Source organism: Brachyhypopomus gauderio, unplaced genomic scaffold, assembly GCF_052324685.1.
Source record: "Brachyhypopomus gauderio isolate BG-103 unplaced genomic scaffold, BGAUD_0.2 sc167, whole genome shotgun sequence".
NCBI lineage: Eukaryota > Metazoa > Chordata > Actinopteri > Gymnotiformes > Hypopomidae > Brachyhypopomus > Brachyhypopomus gauderio.
This window is the reverse complement of record NW_027506988.1, coordinates 222,035-237,869: the sequence shown is the minus strand read 5'-3', so window position 1 is coordinate 237,869 and position 15,835 is coordinate 222,035. Positions and strand designations below refer to the sequence as shown.

The window sequence follows — 15,835 nt, the reverse complement described above, 5'->3', positions numbered from 1 at the left end:
GACGTTGCTGCCCTGGCGCTGAGTGACAAGCGTCTCGACCAATCAGGGTTGTAAATCTTGCGGCACGTGGGTCAAGGGGGTCGGCCCCAGCACATGGGTACGACACGAGCGTTAAGTGTCACAGTGTGTGAAATGAAAAACTCCAGACCAAACGAAACTAAACGGAACGTTGCATAATGCATCCAGTTTCTACATCGACCTCCGGCTACAACGGGCACATAATTTTTTGCTTTCTGCATAGAATGTTAGTCCGTTTTCTTAAATTTGTATTGTATTTTACTTTCTTGTCCACAGACTGTCAGTGGAATCTGCAGCAGACCCAGGCATCTGTATTACAGTGAAATCATTTGCATGCTTAGTAGCGCAGACAAGGGCACAATGACACTGCTGATGTACTCTAAAGTAAGAACATCTTGACTGAGCAAAGCAATTGTTGAAGAAATGATCAGAGATGTGATTATCCTTAGCATGATTTTACTTCAGACCATGGAGTTTAAGATGTGAAGGGGAATGAGGTGGCATTTATATAGTGCTATTTTTTATATCCAAGGAAGCTTTACAATCAACGCTCTACACGACACGTTTACGTCCACTCAACACACAGCCAATTCTGCTGTACTGTGAGGCCCCTGGGAGACTGTGTTCTGCGCAGGGAGGGGAGAGAGGATTAACACCCAGGACAGAGTACCATCCATCACCGAGCATGCAGACATTCATTCATACTCACACACACACACACACACACACAAATAAGTCAATTTACATCATAACCCAAGCTGTAAATAGGCTATATTGATTGTTTATAATCTTTCTCACACACACCCCAGATTAAACTGCATATGAGATGAAGGTGTTTTATAAATTAGTGTTATTATTATGATAATTGTTTTATTCTATTATTATTATGTTACATATCTAACTTTGTCAGAGCTCCCCCCCCCCTTTACTGGTATATTCTACAGTACAGCTTAACTAACTTTTGGAACGATCCAGTTCAGCTGCGACGTCATGACGCACAAGCGTGGCGACGCACTCACGCACGACGACAACCGGAAGCGTCGACAGGGCGATTGTTTAGGAACGGCCGAAGCGGGAGCGCCGTTCGCCCGCAGAGCGCGACTATCGCTCCGTATCACCCCGTTAGTGCGTCCGCTACCTCGTCCCACCACCGAAGAGCATCCACGCCCAATGGACTTCGTTGAAAACGTCGTTTCCCCGGACGTCTCTTCAGCGTAAGCGGGCGCACGGTTGGCGATGAAGTAGGCGGCCGCGGAGCAGCGCTAGCGGGCTAAACGAATGTAAACACGGGCCGCGCGGAGAGCCGAGGACGCCCCGCCGAGACGTGGCGGTGACAGCCGGACACGGGGGCCCCCGACACCCGATAGACGCGCGTGTGGAGCGGCTGAAGTTCGTGTGCAGTGTCGCAGAAGGACGCCTCCCTTCCCCTCGCCTCGCCCGTCGCCAGCTCGCTTCGTCGGTCGCGCTCCGGAGGGTTTTCCACTGGGCCGAGAAGCGTGGAGCTCCACACAGACTGGCTTCGTGATAAAGTAACCCCCCCCCCCCAGATAAAATAATAACCCCCCCCCTAAAATAACCCCCCCCAGATAAAATAATAACCCCCCCCCCCCAATAAAATAAACCCCCCAGATAAAATAATAAACCCCCCCAGACTGTCGGAGCTGTGAAGAACACACCAGGGTCTGAAGAACAGGAGAGAAGTTTGCTACACGACTGTCTGATTTCCTGGGAAGGTTGAACCTAAGGTAAATATCACAGAAAACACACAATACACGAGTGTCTTTTTCGTTTAGTTTCATTTAGTCTGTCATTTTGAGTTTCATCGAAAGTGACAGTTCCCCCTGTGTTTACATATTTATCCAATTCTTATTTATCTAACTTGTCTGTATCATTCTCTACTTGAGTATTCTGGAATGTTGTTATTTTAGGGCATTGACACCATGCCATATAACGGATGTAGAAAAGACAAATGTAGACATAACGGGAGGAAAAACCATGTATTTCAGATATCGAACTTTAACGTCCTTGTTCTCGGTGGAGAACGAGAAGAAGCTGGACTGTCATGGCCCATCAGCAGATGCCCAGTTCTCAGAAGGCCCTGATGTTGGAGTTGAAGTCTCTACAAGAGGAGCCGGTGGAGGGCTTCCGTATAACACTGGTGGAGGAGTCAGACTTATACAACTGGGAAGTAGCTATCTTTGGACCCCCAAATACACTCTATGAAGGAGGTTACTTCAAGGTCAGTCCCGCAAAAATGTTTGTGTGATCAAATGATTGAAATAGGGTGAGGGTAGAGGAGGAGTGAAAATGCCATTTCTACCAGTACAAGTTTTTAAAATAATCCCATATTGATGTTGAAAATGCATAAACTGACAGAAATACCAAACCTTTTTAATTAACAACCAATAAGAAAACTGTGCAAATATCTTTATTTACAACAGAACAGCATTTCTACAGGTATGCGTTTCGGAGTTGAAGCCAAGGATATGCATATTTTAAATTCACAGCCTGTACCCTGCAACCACCGACTTCACCACAGTGTCCTAAAGTCCTCGCAGTGTTGGGATTAGCGAGCATTTAGAGCAACACCTGCTTTACCCTGCCAGGATGAACTCTGTGCCCTGGGGGCAGTGGGCCTTAACGAGAGGAGCAGATGCACAGTGGACTGCTAGACACCCTATTGGCACAAGGGGGCACATCGGCATTTGTACATGTATCTTCAAAGTAAAGAAACACTCGTATAAAATGAAACAAGCATTACAGCTATCATTTCTTCCCATTACTGATGATTTTCAACCAGAACATTTGGCTGAATAATACCACAAGATTGAACAACACTCACAGAGTGTGTTCATTTTATATGGGTGTTGCCTTACTTTTAAGACACTTTGTTTACATAAAATACATGCACACAAATTACTGTACAGTTTCGGTCGTGATTGTACACTTTTTGTCTTTCGATAATCGCAGGATAGTGTGTTCAGTTACCCAGTGATCCTCACCAATGCTAATATACCCACATAAGCTGCACTTGGGCTTCTGCATGTAGTCAGCGTTTTGCCTGGAACGAATATTTTCTGCTGTCATGTTCTTAATCTGTCCCTGCAGTTTAGCCCCACACCTCTTTCCCACCCACACACTCCTCTTCCTTTCCCCCTTCTCTCTCTCTGCTCTATCCCAAGTGATGTGATCCTTATACAGGCTATTTATAGCTATGACAGATATAAATGGCCTCTCGGTGGAAGAGCTCAAAGTGAGAAGGGCGGTTTGAGTCTCTCCCAGGTTGCCCCCCTCAGCCAGCGCATGTTATGAATGAGCAAACGTCCCCAGGCACCGCCTGTGCCTCCTTAATCATAACGTTGCAGTCAGCTTGAAGTCATTACTGTATTGCATGGTGATGTCATGCTTCTTAGCGTGTTTACATTACGATCTTGGAGCCCCAACCATATCTCTGTTTGGCATAGGCTGCCAGTTTACTTGATCAGTTTTGTATTACAGAGTTGGTGTACATTAAAGTGATGATGCGCTGTGCTGTGTAGTCCATGTCATTGAAGTAGCGTGTTCATAGACACACTGTGTTTGGTCTCTACCCTGGTTGTATAAGAGTGTGTAGTGTATAGAGTGTATAGAGTGTGGGAGGGGGAGCAGGGTCAGGTGACGTGAGCAGGCCTGAACGTTTGAACACTGATAGTAGTATCTGTGTTGGAACAGACTGCTCCTCCCATGGCAAACGCGGTGTGTGCAGCTCAGGTTTGTTGCATGAGGGACATCTTTATAGAATAGTATTATCCTAATATAAGTTCATGTGCTGAGATCTAGATAATCAGGATTACTCATTTAAAGTAATCCTGATTATCTGATTAAAAGTTGGAGATGGTTCACTTTTTAGAGAGTGTCAATATAAATAACTTTAGCTGTTAAACATGCGCCGTGTGGCACAGATAAGTAACAAAGCGCCAGTCAGGGGAGGATCCACACACACACACACACTACAGGAGGACCCATACACACACACACACACACACACACACACACACACACACACACTACAGGAGTACACACACACACACACACTACAGGAGGACCCATACACACACACACACACACACACTACAGGAGGACACACACACACACTACAGGAGTACCCATGCGCACACACACACACTACAGGAGGACCCATGCACACACACACACACACACACACACACACACTACAGGAGGACCCATACACACACACACACTACAGGAGGACACACACACACACACTACAGGAGTACCCATGCACACACACACACTACAGAAGGATCCACACACACACACACACACACACACTACAGGAGGACACACACACACACACACACACACTACAGGAGGACACACACACACACACACACACACACACTACAGGAGGACACACACACACACACACACACTACAGGAGGACCCATACACACACATACACACACACACACAATGCAGAAGGACCCACACACACTACAGGAGGAACCACACACACACACACACACACACACACACTACAGGAGTACCCATACACACACACACACTACAGGAGGACACACACACACACACTACAGGAGTACCCATGCGCACACACACACACACTACAGGAGGACCCATGCACACACACACACACACACACACACACACTACAGGAGGACCCATACACACACACACACACACACACTACAGGAGGACACACACACTACAGGAGTACCCATGCACACACACACACACACACACACTACAGGAGGACACACACACACACTACAGGAGGACCCATACACACACATACACACACACACACACACACACACACACAATGCAGAAGGACCCACACACACTACAGGAGGAACCACACACACACACACATACACACTACAGGATTACCCATGCACACACACACTACAGGAGGACCCATACACACACACACACACACTACAGGAGGACACACACACACACACACACACTACAGGAGTACCCATGCACACACACACACACACACACACACACACACACACTACAGGAGTACCCATGCACACACACACACACACACACACACACACACACACTACAGGAGTACCCATGCACACACACACACACACACACACACACACACACACACTACAGGAGGACCCATACACACACACACACACACACACACACTACAGGAGTACCCATGCACACACACACACACACACACACACACACACTACAGGAGGACCCATACACACACACACACACACACTACAGGAGGACCCACACACACATACACACTACAGGAGGACCAATACACACATCTCTGAAAAATGAAAATAAAATGGATACAAGTACATTCCGTTATTATATAAAGACACATTAAAATTGACCAATGATGCCAAAATGAATAAACTATGTACATTAAAGAAAGACAAGGTGTGAGTGTTTGGGTGTATCTCAATTTTAGTCTCATATCTCTTATATAATAATATAATTAATAAAAAATATATACACACATAATTTATTCACTATGCGCCTCTACGGCGGCGCCTCCTACTGGACATTTTTAGGAACAGAGATTCTGCGATTTCACTTCACTGAACTTTCATTTGACCTTTCCGCTTCACAAAGGTGCAGTAAACGTGTGTAACACTGAACACAAGAGCAATAACAGGAGACGTGTGAGTCTGAGGCTGTTCTTAGACACCAGCGCTAAACGTTACAGAGGAATTATTATGAATGTGGTCAAATTATGGCAACTAATAGGGCTGAAAATATATAAACATCTGTCTCCTATTGTCTTCCATACTGTCAGCGGTCAGTATCAGAGACCGTATATACGGTCTCTGGTCAGTACAACTGCGGTGAAACTACATGAATGCATAGAGAGGAAGCCATTCTTCCAAACTCGACACGCTGTGTTTCAGCTGCGTTATCTTAAACCGTAGTGACGTTACACTACAGTCTTGGTGTCAGAGTACGGAGTTCCACACAATCCCCTGTATGCAAATGTTGAGTCCGATGGTGATCATTGAACGTCTTTGCTGCCTGCCAGAATGTTTCTGATCACTTCTGCCTGGTACTGACCTCCCTCTGAAATGCTCCATTGTAAAATCATGTTCCCTGGTTTGCTGTCACACATCTTTTCCTTGTCTAGGCCCATATCAAGTTTCCCATAGATTACCCATACTCCCCACCAACCTTCCGCTTCCTCACCAAGATGTGGCATCCAAACATTTATGAGGTGAACAAAGCAAAATTATTTTATATTCTTATCTGTTATTTAAACAAATTATGTGAAGTTCTATATTACGAAATCATGTGCATTGATTATTATTCTGAAAACGGGTTGGTCCATAACGCTGTTTATATCTGAACCCCCAGAATGGTGACGTATGCATTTCCATCCTGCACCCCCCTGTGGACGACCCCCAGAGCGGCGAGCTTCCATCAGAGAGGTGGAACCCCACGCAGAATGTCAGGTGAGGTTATCCAGCACACACATTGCATGTAAAGACAAAGCACAAATTGAAAATTGCATATAAATCAAGCAAGGCCATATCAAACGCAGGAACCAAAACGCTGAACTGAACAACCTGCATTGTATTTCAAACATTACTGGACAAGTTTGTAAGGGAACGAAATGTGATTAGCGGCAGTTTTGTTTATTTTTGGCTTTCTGCTAAACCCCCCCTCCCATTTCTTGTAGAACCATCTTGCTAAGCGTGATCTCACTGCTGAACGAGCCCAACACCTTCTCCCCGGCTAACGTCGACGCGTCGGTCATGTTCCGCAAATGGAGAGACAGCAAGGGGAAAGACAAGGAGTATGCGGAGATCATCCGGTACGAGGGCGGCCCGCCGTTCGGCCAGACGCAGTTGGACTAACCACACGTTCAAACCTCCAGCTTCCCGCCCTTCTGGCTGTCCACACCACTGTGGTCCTGCGGTTTCATATCAACAGTTTTTTAACTTGTCATTTTCCACTCCTGGTGATGTTTCCATACTCTGGTCTGTTGACTTGACTGCCAGAGTCCCGTATATCGGTCTAAACTGATACATGCAAAAATACAGTCCCTGACATTAGTTCTGTCGCTTATCCATGTTGTGGAAACAAAAGCTTATAACCTGACTTTAAATTCATCGATTGGTTTTAGGAATGACTCATATGAAAGCTGAAACCCTCCCAAATGAGATTTAATTTACGAAAATAAATTTGCTTTACTGCAGAAATATTGATCATTTAATGAACACAGAAAGATAAGCGACAGAACTTGTGTCTGGGACTGTATATAAACATACACAAAATATCCAGACAGTGCCTGCCTGCTTTGTTGTTGTTGTTTTAAATCAGGTAATTAAAGAGTAGCAGAAGACTGTAGGTCTGGGTTATTCTAGGTTGTACTTCATAAACCTGTACAGGCAGCCAAATCTGATGCCCTCTGGCTGAGCTTAAGCAGCCCACGAGGCCCGACCCGGCCCGGCCCGGCAGGCGGAGGTGGTGACCGCTCTTTGTCCTGTGCGCAGGAAGCAGGTGCTGTCCACGAAGGCGGACGCGGAGCGCGACGGCGTCAAGGTGCCCACCACGCTCGCCGAGTACTGCATCCAGACCAAGGTGCCTTCCCACGACAGCAGCTCGGACCTGCTGTACGACGACCTGTACGACGACGACATCGAGGAGGAAGAGGACGACGACGACGAGGCGGAAGGGGGCGGGCCGGCCGGAGAAGTGAGCGGAGACTGCTTCGGTGACGAGGAGGACTCCGGCAACGAGGAGTCTTGACCTCCCTGCACTTTTGAGCGTGATGCCAAACCTTCCCGTCCTCCACCATCTTCCTCTCACCGTCATGCGTCTGACTGCCTTAACGTGTGCTCATCAGCTTCTGCTTAGATCGGCTGATCTTTCATCGTCTAAAGCCTCTTGCCTCGGGTTCTCCCCTTTCTGTACCTCCCATGTAATAAAGTGCTCCATGTAAACCATAACCCAACTCTCGACAGCCCAAGTAAGAAATCAAAGCAATTGGAGCGACATTTTTTAGGGCTGCTACAGAGGTGCTGGAACGCTGTGCATCTGTTACCTTCGGCAGTTCCCACTGATTCTTCACTAGGGCCTTCAGATAAGACCCAAAGTCATCTTAGCAGAAAGCACAGATCTGCCCCCCCCCCCCAACCCCCCCCACCCCCGGCTGCCTCGAAACCTCAGGGCTTTTTTTGGATACTGGCGCCTCACGGCCTGCCGTTAACGACACCGCAATTTCAAAGTGTGCTCTTGGCTTCGGTGGAGTTCATTTCTAGAGTACGTGGTGTTTTTCAGGGAAGAGTTGTTCTCCCTCTTTTTCTTTCTTGTCTTCTATTAGGACATCTGCGTTCCCCGGCATCCTCTCTTCCCGTACCTCCACTGCCTTTCCTTTCAACTCCTCTCCAGTTATGTCTGCGCAACTTTTAACCACCCACGCCGCTCCCATGTCCTTTGGTTGCAGCAGTAGGGGACGATTTCTGTGCAATGAATGATTGTCTTTTTTTTTCTTCTTTTTTTTTTTTAACGTGCATAACTCTTTTGTCTTCACATCTCAACAAGCCAGGGCTTTGTCTCCATCACCCCCTCCACCTATGTGTGACCATGACTCTCTGCTCTTACTAAAGATGCCAGGTAAGTATTTGTGATGGAAGGAGTCGGTCAAATGACCGACTTTGGGAATCCAGAAGGAATGTGGAACTTTTGGCGATGGACAAAACTCGTTGCACGTGAGCTGTTGCGAGCTTCCCTTAAGTTTTTACGCCCCCAAAAGTTTTCAGCGAGACATTTGAGCCATTACATTGTTGATTTTAGAGTACATTGCAGTGAAGGTGCTTTCTGATGATACTGCAGTATAAACTCAATCACAGCATTAACACGTGCATCAAAACCACTCTGCTACAGATTTATCATAAAGCCATTACATTTCTGTGTGTCAATGGTCCAGAAATGATGGTAAAAGCATTGCTAAGAAAGAGACTGTTTAGTCGCTGTGACTAAATCCCTTTCTTGGCCCTGACAGTGGTTGATAATATAACCATGCTTCACCTTGTCACATTTCTCGTTTTCTCATACTTTTAATTTTATATCAGTGCTGACTTTGTTCCAGTATGGCTATGAACCTGATTTTCTAAGCTGTTGAGGTGTGGGGGTCTGGGGTTTTAGTCTGCCAAGGACGCTTGGCCCATCAGTGTTTGATGAGCCCTTATCGTCTGCCTTGAGTTTGGCGTTTTCCACTGGCCTCAGCAAAGCCTGCAGCTTTCAGCAGCATGCAAGTGTGTTTGTTTTAATGTGTTTTATATAAATGTATCGTTTATGAGTTCAGGCACAGGATTGTGCCCTAACTAATGGGCTGGGACTTTAATGCACATAGGGTCTCAGGTACACCCTTACTGTATCCCAGCAACTCGGCCAAGGAAGCTGATGGAGAGTCCTGTTTGGAGTAACCCTAAAGGAGAGATAAAAACGACAAACGTGCAAATAAAAAAAATGACAAAAAAAAAAAAAAAAGAATCCAAGATGGACAGCAGCAGTGCGTGATTTAGCCGGAGCTAACGAACAACATTTCAACCTTCAGTGTGTTCTCGGAATACCGTCCCATAGCAGGACTGTCATATTTGCAGTGGGACGTTTTAACACTGGGAACTGATTGGAGCCACCGGTTATGGACAACACGTAAATGAATTACGTTTCGATGCTGATGGAGGTGACGATTCCTTCCTGCCAAGAGACGTGCGCTATACCTGCTTGGCACAGCAAGTCATCTGAATGATTCTGATTGCCCTTCTGTGACACTGAACATCTGTGGATTGTACAGGAGGATGATATTATTCATGTGTCATGGGTGTGTTTTGGAAATTTTCACAGCTGTTTTAAGGAGCTCTTATACCACACAATATGGACACACGGATTTCTAATTCTTTACCATGCTTTATGGTATTGAGATGGATGCTAAATGATTTGGTCATTGTTTGCTTTAAGTTGGAGTTCCTTTTTTATTGTAGTGCTGTAACAGACAGAATCACATTAAACAAATGTCACTTAAGCAAGAAAAACACTGCAGAAAACATTGTCATTTTTCTGGGTGTGCATTTCAATATCCAGACTGCTGCATCACAACTTCTGTGTATGTATGGGAGAAATGGTATGTGCTCCTTTGCAATTAAATCATTAGGCCACCCATTTAGAACTTTAATTTATTTCCACTGGTTTTGTTTTCATTATGTTTTTGCATCGTAAAAGAACAACTTCTCAGGACAATTACATAAGCAGAAATTAGATTATTAACATATTTACCAACACATGAGTTGAGCTTCTCAGAGTGTCTTTTGTGATTTCCAGTTATGTACAGTATATAAGCTAAAATGTGGCACAAAGCATGATCTTGCATGTTCTGTGTGTCTAAAAAATACATTAACAGTATTAGCCTGTAGCGGAAAGACTCAGGAAACCTTGTATAGATTCATCACTGTCCGTCTCCTTCAGTTATTTGTCTGTGCTGATTAGATGAATCCAACAATGTAATCCCTGTGTTCAGTATAAGCCCTCCGTCGCGTTACCACGAGTTCCCATTACAATATTGTAATGACTACAATGCCAGTGTCCAGAATATGATCTGAAGTATAACCCATTGAAGAAATATTCTTTTGTTATAACATGAATATTAGTTTGACACTGAAATCAGTCAGCCCATGCACATTACCTATATGCCCTGGCCGAATTCTTGCAGCGGAAGCACCTTTCATGTGTGGTTGTGACACGCTACAAAGGCTCCAATGTTATGGAGTACTTTTAAATAACCAGAAGGCTCTAAGGATAGCTGGCCAAAATCCCTGAATATTCAAGAATACTGGGCACTCAGGATAACAATAAAACCACACTAATTAATTCAGAGCTAGGGGTAGAATGGAGCTGTACTCTTGGATGATCTGTTCACTACACTAAAATAAGACAAGGGGAAAGTACATCAACTATGAGAGTATATTTTACTCAAGAAGGATGCCTCTTTCATAGTTTAAAGAACAGAATATGGACCCAGGAATCAGTTTGTGCTTTCTCCTTTCTCCAGGAAGTGCTGTACATCTTTAAGAGTGTCCTGTAGGTCCCGGTATTTCGCCAGCCTGCATGCCTCGTCCAGCCTGGCCCAGCGGTAGTCCTGGTGCTCATCAGACAGGGTGACGTTCATGCCGGGATCCCGTAGCTCGGCGAGCCAGTAGAGAACCTCTTTATCCTTCCCGCGCACTTCATAACGCAGCCTGTGCAGAAAGCCATCGACCACGCGCAGGTGTTCTTTCCCTAAACCAGCTTCCTCCTGTGTCTCCCTCCACGCCGTGGTCAGGTCGTCCTCTCCAGGATCAACGTGGCCTGAACGACAAACAGGCTGTAAGATGGCCACCCAACCAGAAGCACACACAGCTTCACATAAAGCAAGGACGTTCATCCGGTCCTGATGGGCTACAGTCCAGCACGGTTTGTTGATTGATTTTCCTGCTGAAACGCACCTACACAACATGGCTGTCACCTGCTGAGATGTGTCAGATGTTTTAAGAGCAGCAAAAAAATAAATAAATCACCAAACATGCTGGATTGTGGTCCATGACAGGAGTTAGTACACTGCTGGTGTAAAGCAGCACAGCTGAAACCAGAGGTTTGGGCTACACCTTTTGGCGGGGTCCAGTGGTGTTCTCCATAGGAGGTTTGCAGGAGAAGATACTCAACGGTGCCAGGTGAGCTCTCTGCCAGGCGCCGGAATATTATGAATCCACAAGCTCGCAACATCTGTAAGAAATAATCCAACATCACGGCCATCTAACACAGCAGTGACTGCAACCACCAGTTACATGGTTCACAGTGCAAAGACTTTACATTTGTTTTAAAACCAAAGGGTCACTTTTTGACCAATATTACGATTTGCATGCAATACAAACAATTTAAAAGGTTAAAACCTACAAGATCCACTCAAAAGCCCAATGACAGCACACAACTCGAAGGAACCAGTTTCTGAGCTGGTCCAGAGAAGATTTCATCAACACTTCATGAGTAAAGTGTGTAAGTGAAGGGGTTAGCCACTCTGCTAAATCTACTCATATTGAATGTATGGTTTCTACAAACGGGTGTTTTTATGTTTTAACCAGCCTCTACAACACATTTTGTACCCAGTGTAAATATCCTGCTTTTATTTCTCCTGACATGGTTCTCATAAGCCAGTATGCTAGGTGGCTAACCCAGCTAGCTAGCTGCCTCCTTATCAAGAGACCTCGCTAGCTCGCTAAGCTACTTCGTTTTGGTTCAGGCATCTTGTCTCTTTATGGCCGAGATTGTGTTGAGTAAAGCTGTCTAAAGAGACTTACATCGGACTGGTGGGGTGGGCAGGAATAAAACCCAAACAACCCGTCCTGTTACTACACAGAAGAGCTGCACGTTCCTCGGGGGCAGAAGTTCCGCATTCTGGTCCACTGCGCAGTTGCTGAGGCGCTATTGGCTGTGTGTGTGTGTGTGAGAGAGAGAGAGAGAGAGAGAGAGAGAGAGAGAGAGAGAGAGAGAGAAAGTGTGTGTGTGTGTGTGTGTGTGTGTGTGTGTGTGTGTGTGTGTGTGTGTGAGAGAGAGAGAGAGAGAGAGAGAAAGTGTGTGTGTGTGTGTGTGTGAGAGAGAGAGAGAGAGAGAGAGAGAGAGAGAAAAGTGTGTGTGTGTGTGTGTGTGTGTGTGTGTGTGTGAGAGAGAGAGAGAGAGAGAGAGAGAGAAAGGGTGTGTGCGTGTGTGTGTGTGTGTGAGAGAGAGAGAGAGAGAGAGAAAGTGTGTGTGTGTGTGTGTGTGTGTGTGTGTGTGTGTGAGAGAGAGAGAGAGAGAGAGAGAGAGAAAGTGTGTGTGTGTGTGTGTGTGTGAGAGAGAGAGAGAGAGAGAGAAAGTGTGTGTGTGTGTGTGTGTGTGTGAGAGAGAGAGAGAGAGAGAGAGAGAGAGAGAAAGGGTGTGTGTGTGTGTGTGTGTGTGTGTGTGTGTGAGAGAGAGAGAGAGAGAGAGAAAGTGTGTGTGTGTGTGTGTGTGTGTGTGTGTGTGTGTGTGTGTGTGTGTGTGTGTGTGTGTGTGTGTGAGAGAGAGAGAGAGAGAGAGAGAGAGAGAGAGAGAGAGAGAAAGTGTGTGTGTGTGAGAGAGAGAGAGAGAGAAAGTGTGTGTGTGTGAGAGAGAGAGACAGAGACAGAAAGAGTGTGTGTGTGTGTGTTTGTGTGTGTGTGTGTGTGTGTGTGTGTGTGTGTGTGTGTGTGTGTGTGTGTGTGTGTGTGTGTGTGTGTGTGTGTGTGTGTGTGATCCAAAACACTGTAACACTTGCGAGGTTCCTAACTGCAATGCACAGATAGCAGTTAAATTTCCTAATTGTTGTATATGTACCACAGGCCCATATATAAGCTCTACCCCAGTGGGGCTCCTTGTGTTGGAGGCAGATAAGGTCAGGCTGGCTGGAGATGGAGGATCTGAGGAGGTGATAAGAGTAACGGCTCTGTTAGGTGCAGCACAGATAACTACAGCACCACCATGCAAGGGCCCAGGTTCACTCATCTCCCTCTGCGACAGGCTGTGGACACATTACTGCCTACTTAAAGGTAAAAAACTATTATTTTCATTTGATGAAATATAGTGACTCGTATATAGCGTATAGATTACGCTTTTCAACTTTTCGCTTACTGTATTTTGATAATCTCAAGTCAAACCAAGTGATTCTACTCGGATATTTGGTTAATAGAGGGGTGGGTTCGGATAAACGGAGAGATAGTTAATTTTAAAGATTTATTTCCGATTACTTGTTTCAATGATTGAGTTTTAGGATCCGTAGCGTTTGCATGGCTTTAGGCTCAGTCTGAGCTGGACCTGCATGATTGTGCACTGTTCGATTATCTTTGCTTTGTATATCTGCCTCACCTTGCATTATACAACCGTTTTATTCAAGTAAAATTCAGGTATAATATAGCATTCGGTGACCTTATTACCCACTTCATTATCCTTATTTCCAATAGATTTAAAATGACTGAATTAATGACAGAAAAAATTGCTTTCAAAACAGCAAAATGTCTTTAATTCTTTATGCTAATTCTCTGACTAGTCGACCCACTGTTCACCATGACCACAGAGGAAACTGGAGGGTCGGTTGAGTCCTTCTTGGTGGGGAAAGAGAAGGACCTGGTTCAGGCCAAACGAACCACCATCACAGTCGGTGACAGGGACATTCTGGTCATTTATCATCAAGGGACCTTCTACGCCATGGACCACCACTGTTACCGTCAGCACCCAATTTACCTTTATCCTTGTTTGGATTATGTGATGAACTACTTGCTATGTTTCTATGTTTTTGTTTTAAGGCTCTTTAACCAGTAGATGGAGACAAAGCTGAAGTTATTCACATTTGTGTATTGCACTGATATATCAGCAAGTTAATTCTTCAGGATTAAAGGCGAATTTAAAATATCAATAACCGATAAGTCAGGCTAATCAGATGCTCAGTTGATTAACTGCCTTTTTTATAACAGTTGTTGGCTGAACGTCTGAATCACAAATGAGGTGGTTATCTTTAAAGAAACATGACTTGTTTTGATATGCTGACAGGATTTGATCAGTTGCATAAAGGCATGTCATTGGATATATCTAGATTAACAGTTCTTAGCTCAGGAATCCTAGATGGTTGAAGTCTAGAAAAGGGCAAAGTGTCACTACTCTCATTACTCTGTTTAACTACTCATACACCTTTCTTTACACAGATGCAGGTGGATCTTTGTTAAATGGCGATATTGAGGTGAGCATCCAAAACTAATCAATGTAAAGATTATTTTTGCCAAACTGAATTAAGCGGAGTCACACCAAATATAATCAAATTAAAGGGATCTCAGTTAATAAAATCAGAAGGTTTAGTGACATGCAGTGTTTTTGTGTTGCCTTTTGTATTTATACTTCCGTGCTGTATTTTTAAATTTCCTATTTTCTTTTACCCCCCACAGGAAATTGACAGCAAGCTGTGCATTGTGTGTCCCAAGCACAAGTACAAGATCAGCCTGGAAGAGGGTGAAGGCTTGTACAAGGCGACGAATCCCAGAGAGAAGACACAGCCTGCTCGCTGGCGTTCCAAAGGTATAAAGCAGAGAGTGCACAAGGTGACTGAGCAGGACGGGGACGTCTTTGTCACGCTGTCCAGAATCCCCGGGTGGATTGAGTCAGACTATTATCAGACTGAAAAGGGCAGAGAAGAGCTGAAGAAAACGCAGGATGAAGACACAGCTACTGGATCCAAATGCTGAGTGGCCGACCCAGCCTAGGAGAAAAGAGCTACATGATGCTTTGGAGAACTAGACAGACCCGAGCTCTGCAATAGTGGGTTTGTTAGTGAAAAAGTTCACATGAGCCATTATCTAAATCCAAAAAGAAGCAGTTTTTCATTTTGTGCACGTCATGGGTACTTTTTTTAACCACTATTCTCTACAGATACTTACTTTTATACACTTTTTATACTACTAGATATCAGTCAGAGACAGATTTCAGTCTTTCCAGCAGGAAAAGTAGAAGCAGCCTCAAGGCTTGAACGACAGCTGATCCAGGTTGATTAAGAGTGAGGATGTTGAAGCTGATTGAGATGTTCCAGGTCCAGCAGGTTCTTTTTAGGGGATCACTGCCTGTGGTGAGAACAGGACTTCCAGTAGCTTATACTACAGTAGCTGAAAGCACAAACCTCAGATCATTGTAACTGTTCTCATGTTAGTGTCACTGTTTTATTAATAGCTTCTTATGTTCATGTTGCAACAATAAAAACTAATTTAATCATAGTTCT

At 45.0% G+C, this 15,835-nt stretch overlaps 3 protein-coding genes across 3 annotated transcripts; 2 read left to right on the top strand and 1 right to left on the bottom strand.

Annotated features, from left to right (window-relative positions):
• The first annotated feature begins 154 nt into the window (after positions 1-154).
• Positions 155-9,543, top strand: ube2r2 (ubiquitin-conjugating enzyme E2R 2). The gene is made up of 8 exons (XM_076994895.1): positions 155-402; positions 551-1,547; positions 1,670-1,763; positions 2,025-2,257; positions 6,173-6,259; positions 6,400-6,497; positions 6,725-6,859; positions 7,542-9,543. Exons 4-8 carry the CDS (start codon positions 2,081-2,083, stop codon positions 7,795-7,797), a joined length of 753 nt encoding a protein of 250 aa, XP_076851010.1. The 5' UTR covers positions 155-402; positions 551-1,547; positions 1,670-1,763; positions 2,025-2,080; the 3' UTR covers positions 7,798-9,543.
• Positions 9,544-9,734: 191 nt separating this feature from the next.
• nudt2 (nudix (nucleoside diphosphate linked moiety X)-type motif 2) lies at positions 9,735-12,537 on the bottom strand. Its single transcript, XM_076994896.1, has 3 exons — positions 12,381-12,537; positions 11,691-11,808; positions 9,735-11,394 (listed from the first exon to the last, which is right to left on the bottom strand). The coding sequence occupies exons 2-3, from the start codon at positions 11,806-11,808 to the stop codon at positions 11,072-11,074; spliced, it is 441 nt and encodes a 146-aa protein (XP_076851011.1). The 5' UTR covers positions 12,381-12,537; the 3' UTR covers positions 9,735-11,071.
• On the top strand, positions 11,764-15,797 carry rfesd (Rieske (Fe-S) domain containing). Its single transcript, XM_076994894.1, has 5 exons — positions 11,764-12,078; positions 13,419-13,625; positions 14,123-14,299; positions 14,775-14,809; positions 15,012-15,797. The coding sequence occupies exons 1-5, from the start codon at positions 12,000-12,002 to the stop codon at positions 15,306-15,308; spliced, it is 795 nt and encodes a 264-aa protein (XP_076851009.1). The 5' UTR covers positions 11,764-11,999; the 3' UTR covers positions 15,309-15,797.
• Positions 15,798-15,835: the final 38 nt, after the last annotated feature.

Coding starts and splice junctions, on each gene's coding strand:
- nudt2 (XM_076994896.1), bottom strand. CDS start 11,808: ATGTTGCGAGCTTGTGGATTCATAATATTCCGGCGCCTGGCAGAGAGC. Junction 11,395..11,690: donor CCACTGGACCCCGCCAAAAG/GTGTAGCCCAAA, acceptor TTTGTCGTTCAG/GCCACGTTGATCCTGGAGAG.
- rfesd (XM_076994894.1), top strand. CDS start 12,000: ATGACAGCACACAACTCGAAGGAACCAGTTTCTGAGCTGGTCCAGAGA. Junction 14,300..14,774: donor CATGGACCACCACTGTTACC/GTCAGCACCCAA, acceptor TTCTTTACACAG/ATGCAGGTGGATCTTTGTTA. Junction 14,810..15,011: donor TGTTAAATGGCGATATTGAG/GTGAGCATCCAA, acceptor TACCCCCCACAG/GAAATTGACAGCAAGCTGTG.
- ube2r2 (XM_076994895.1), top strand. CDS start 2,081: ATGGCCCATCAGCAGATGCCCAGTTCTCAGAAGGCCCTGATGTTGGAG. Junction 2,258..6,172: donor ATGAAGGAGGTTACTTCAAG/GTCAGTCCCGCA, acceptor TTCCTTGTCTAG/GCCCATATCAAGTTTCCCAT. Junction 6,260..6,399: donor GGCATCCAAACATTTATGAG/GTGAACAAAGCA, acceptor CTGAACCCCCAG/AATGGTGACGTATGCATTTC.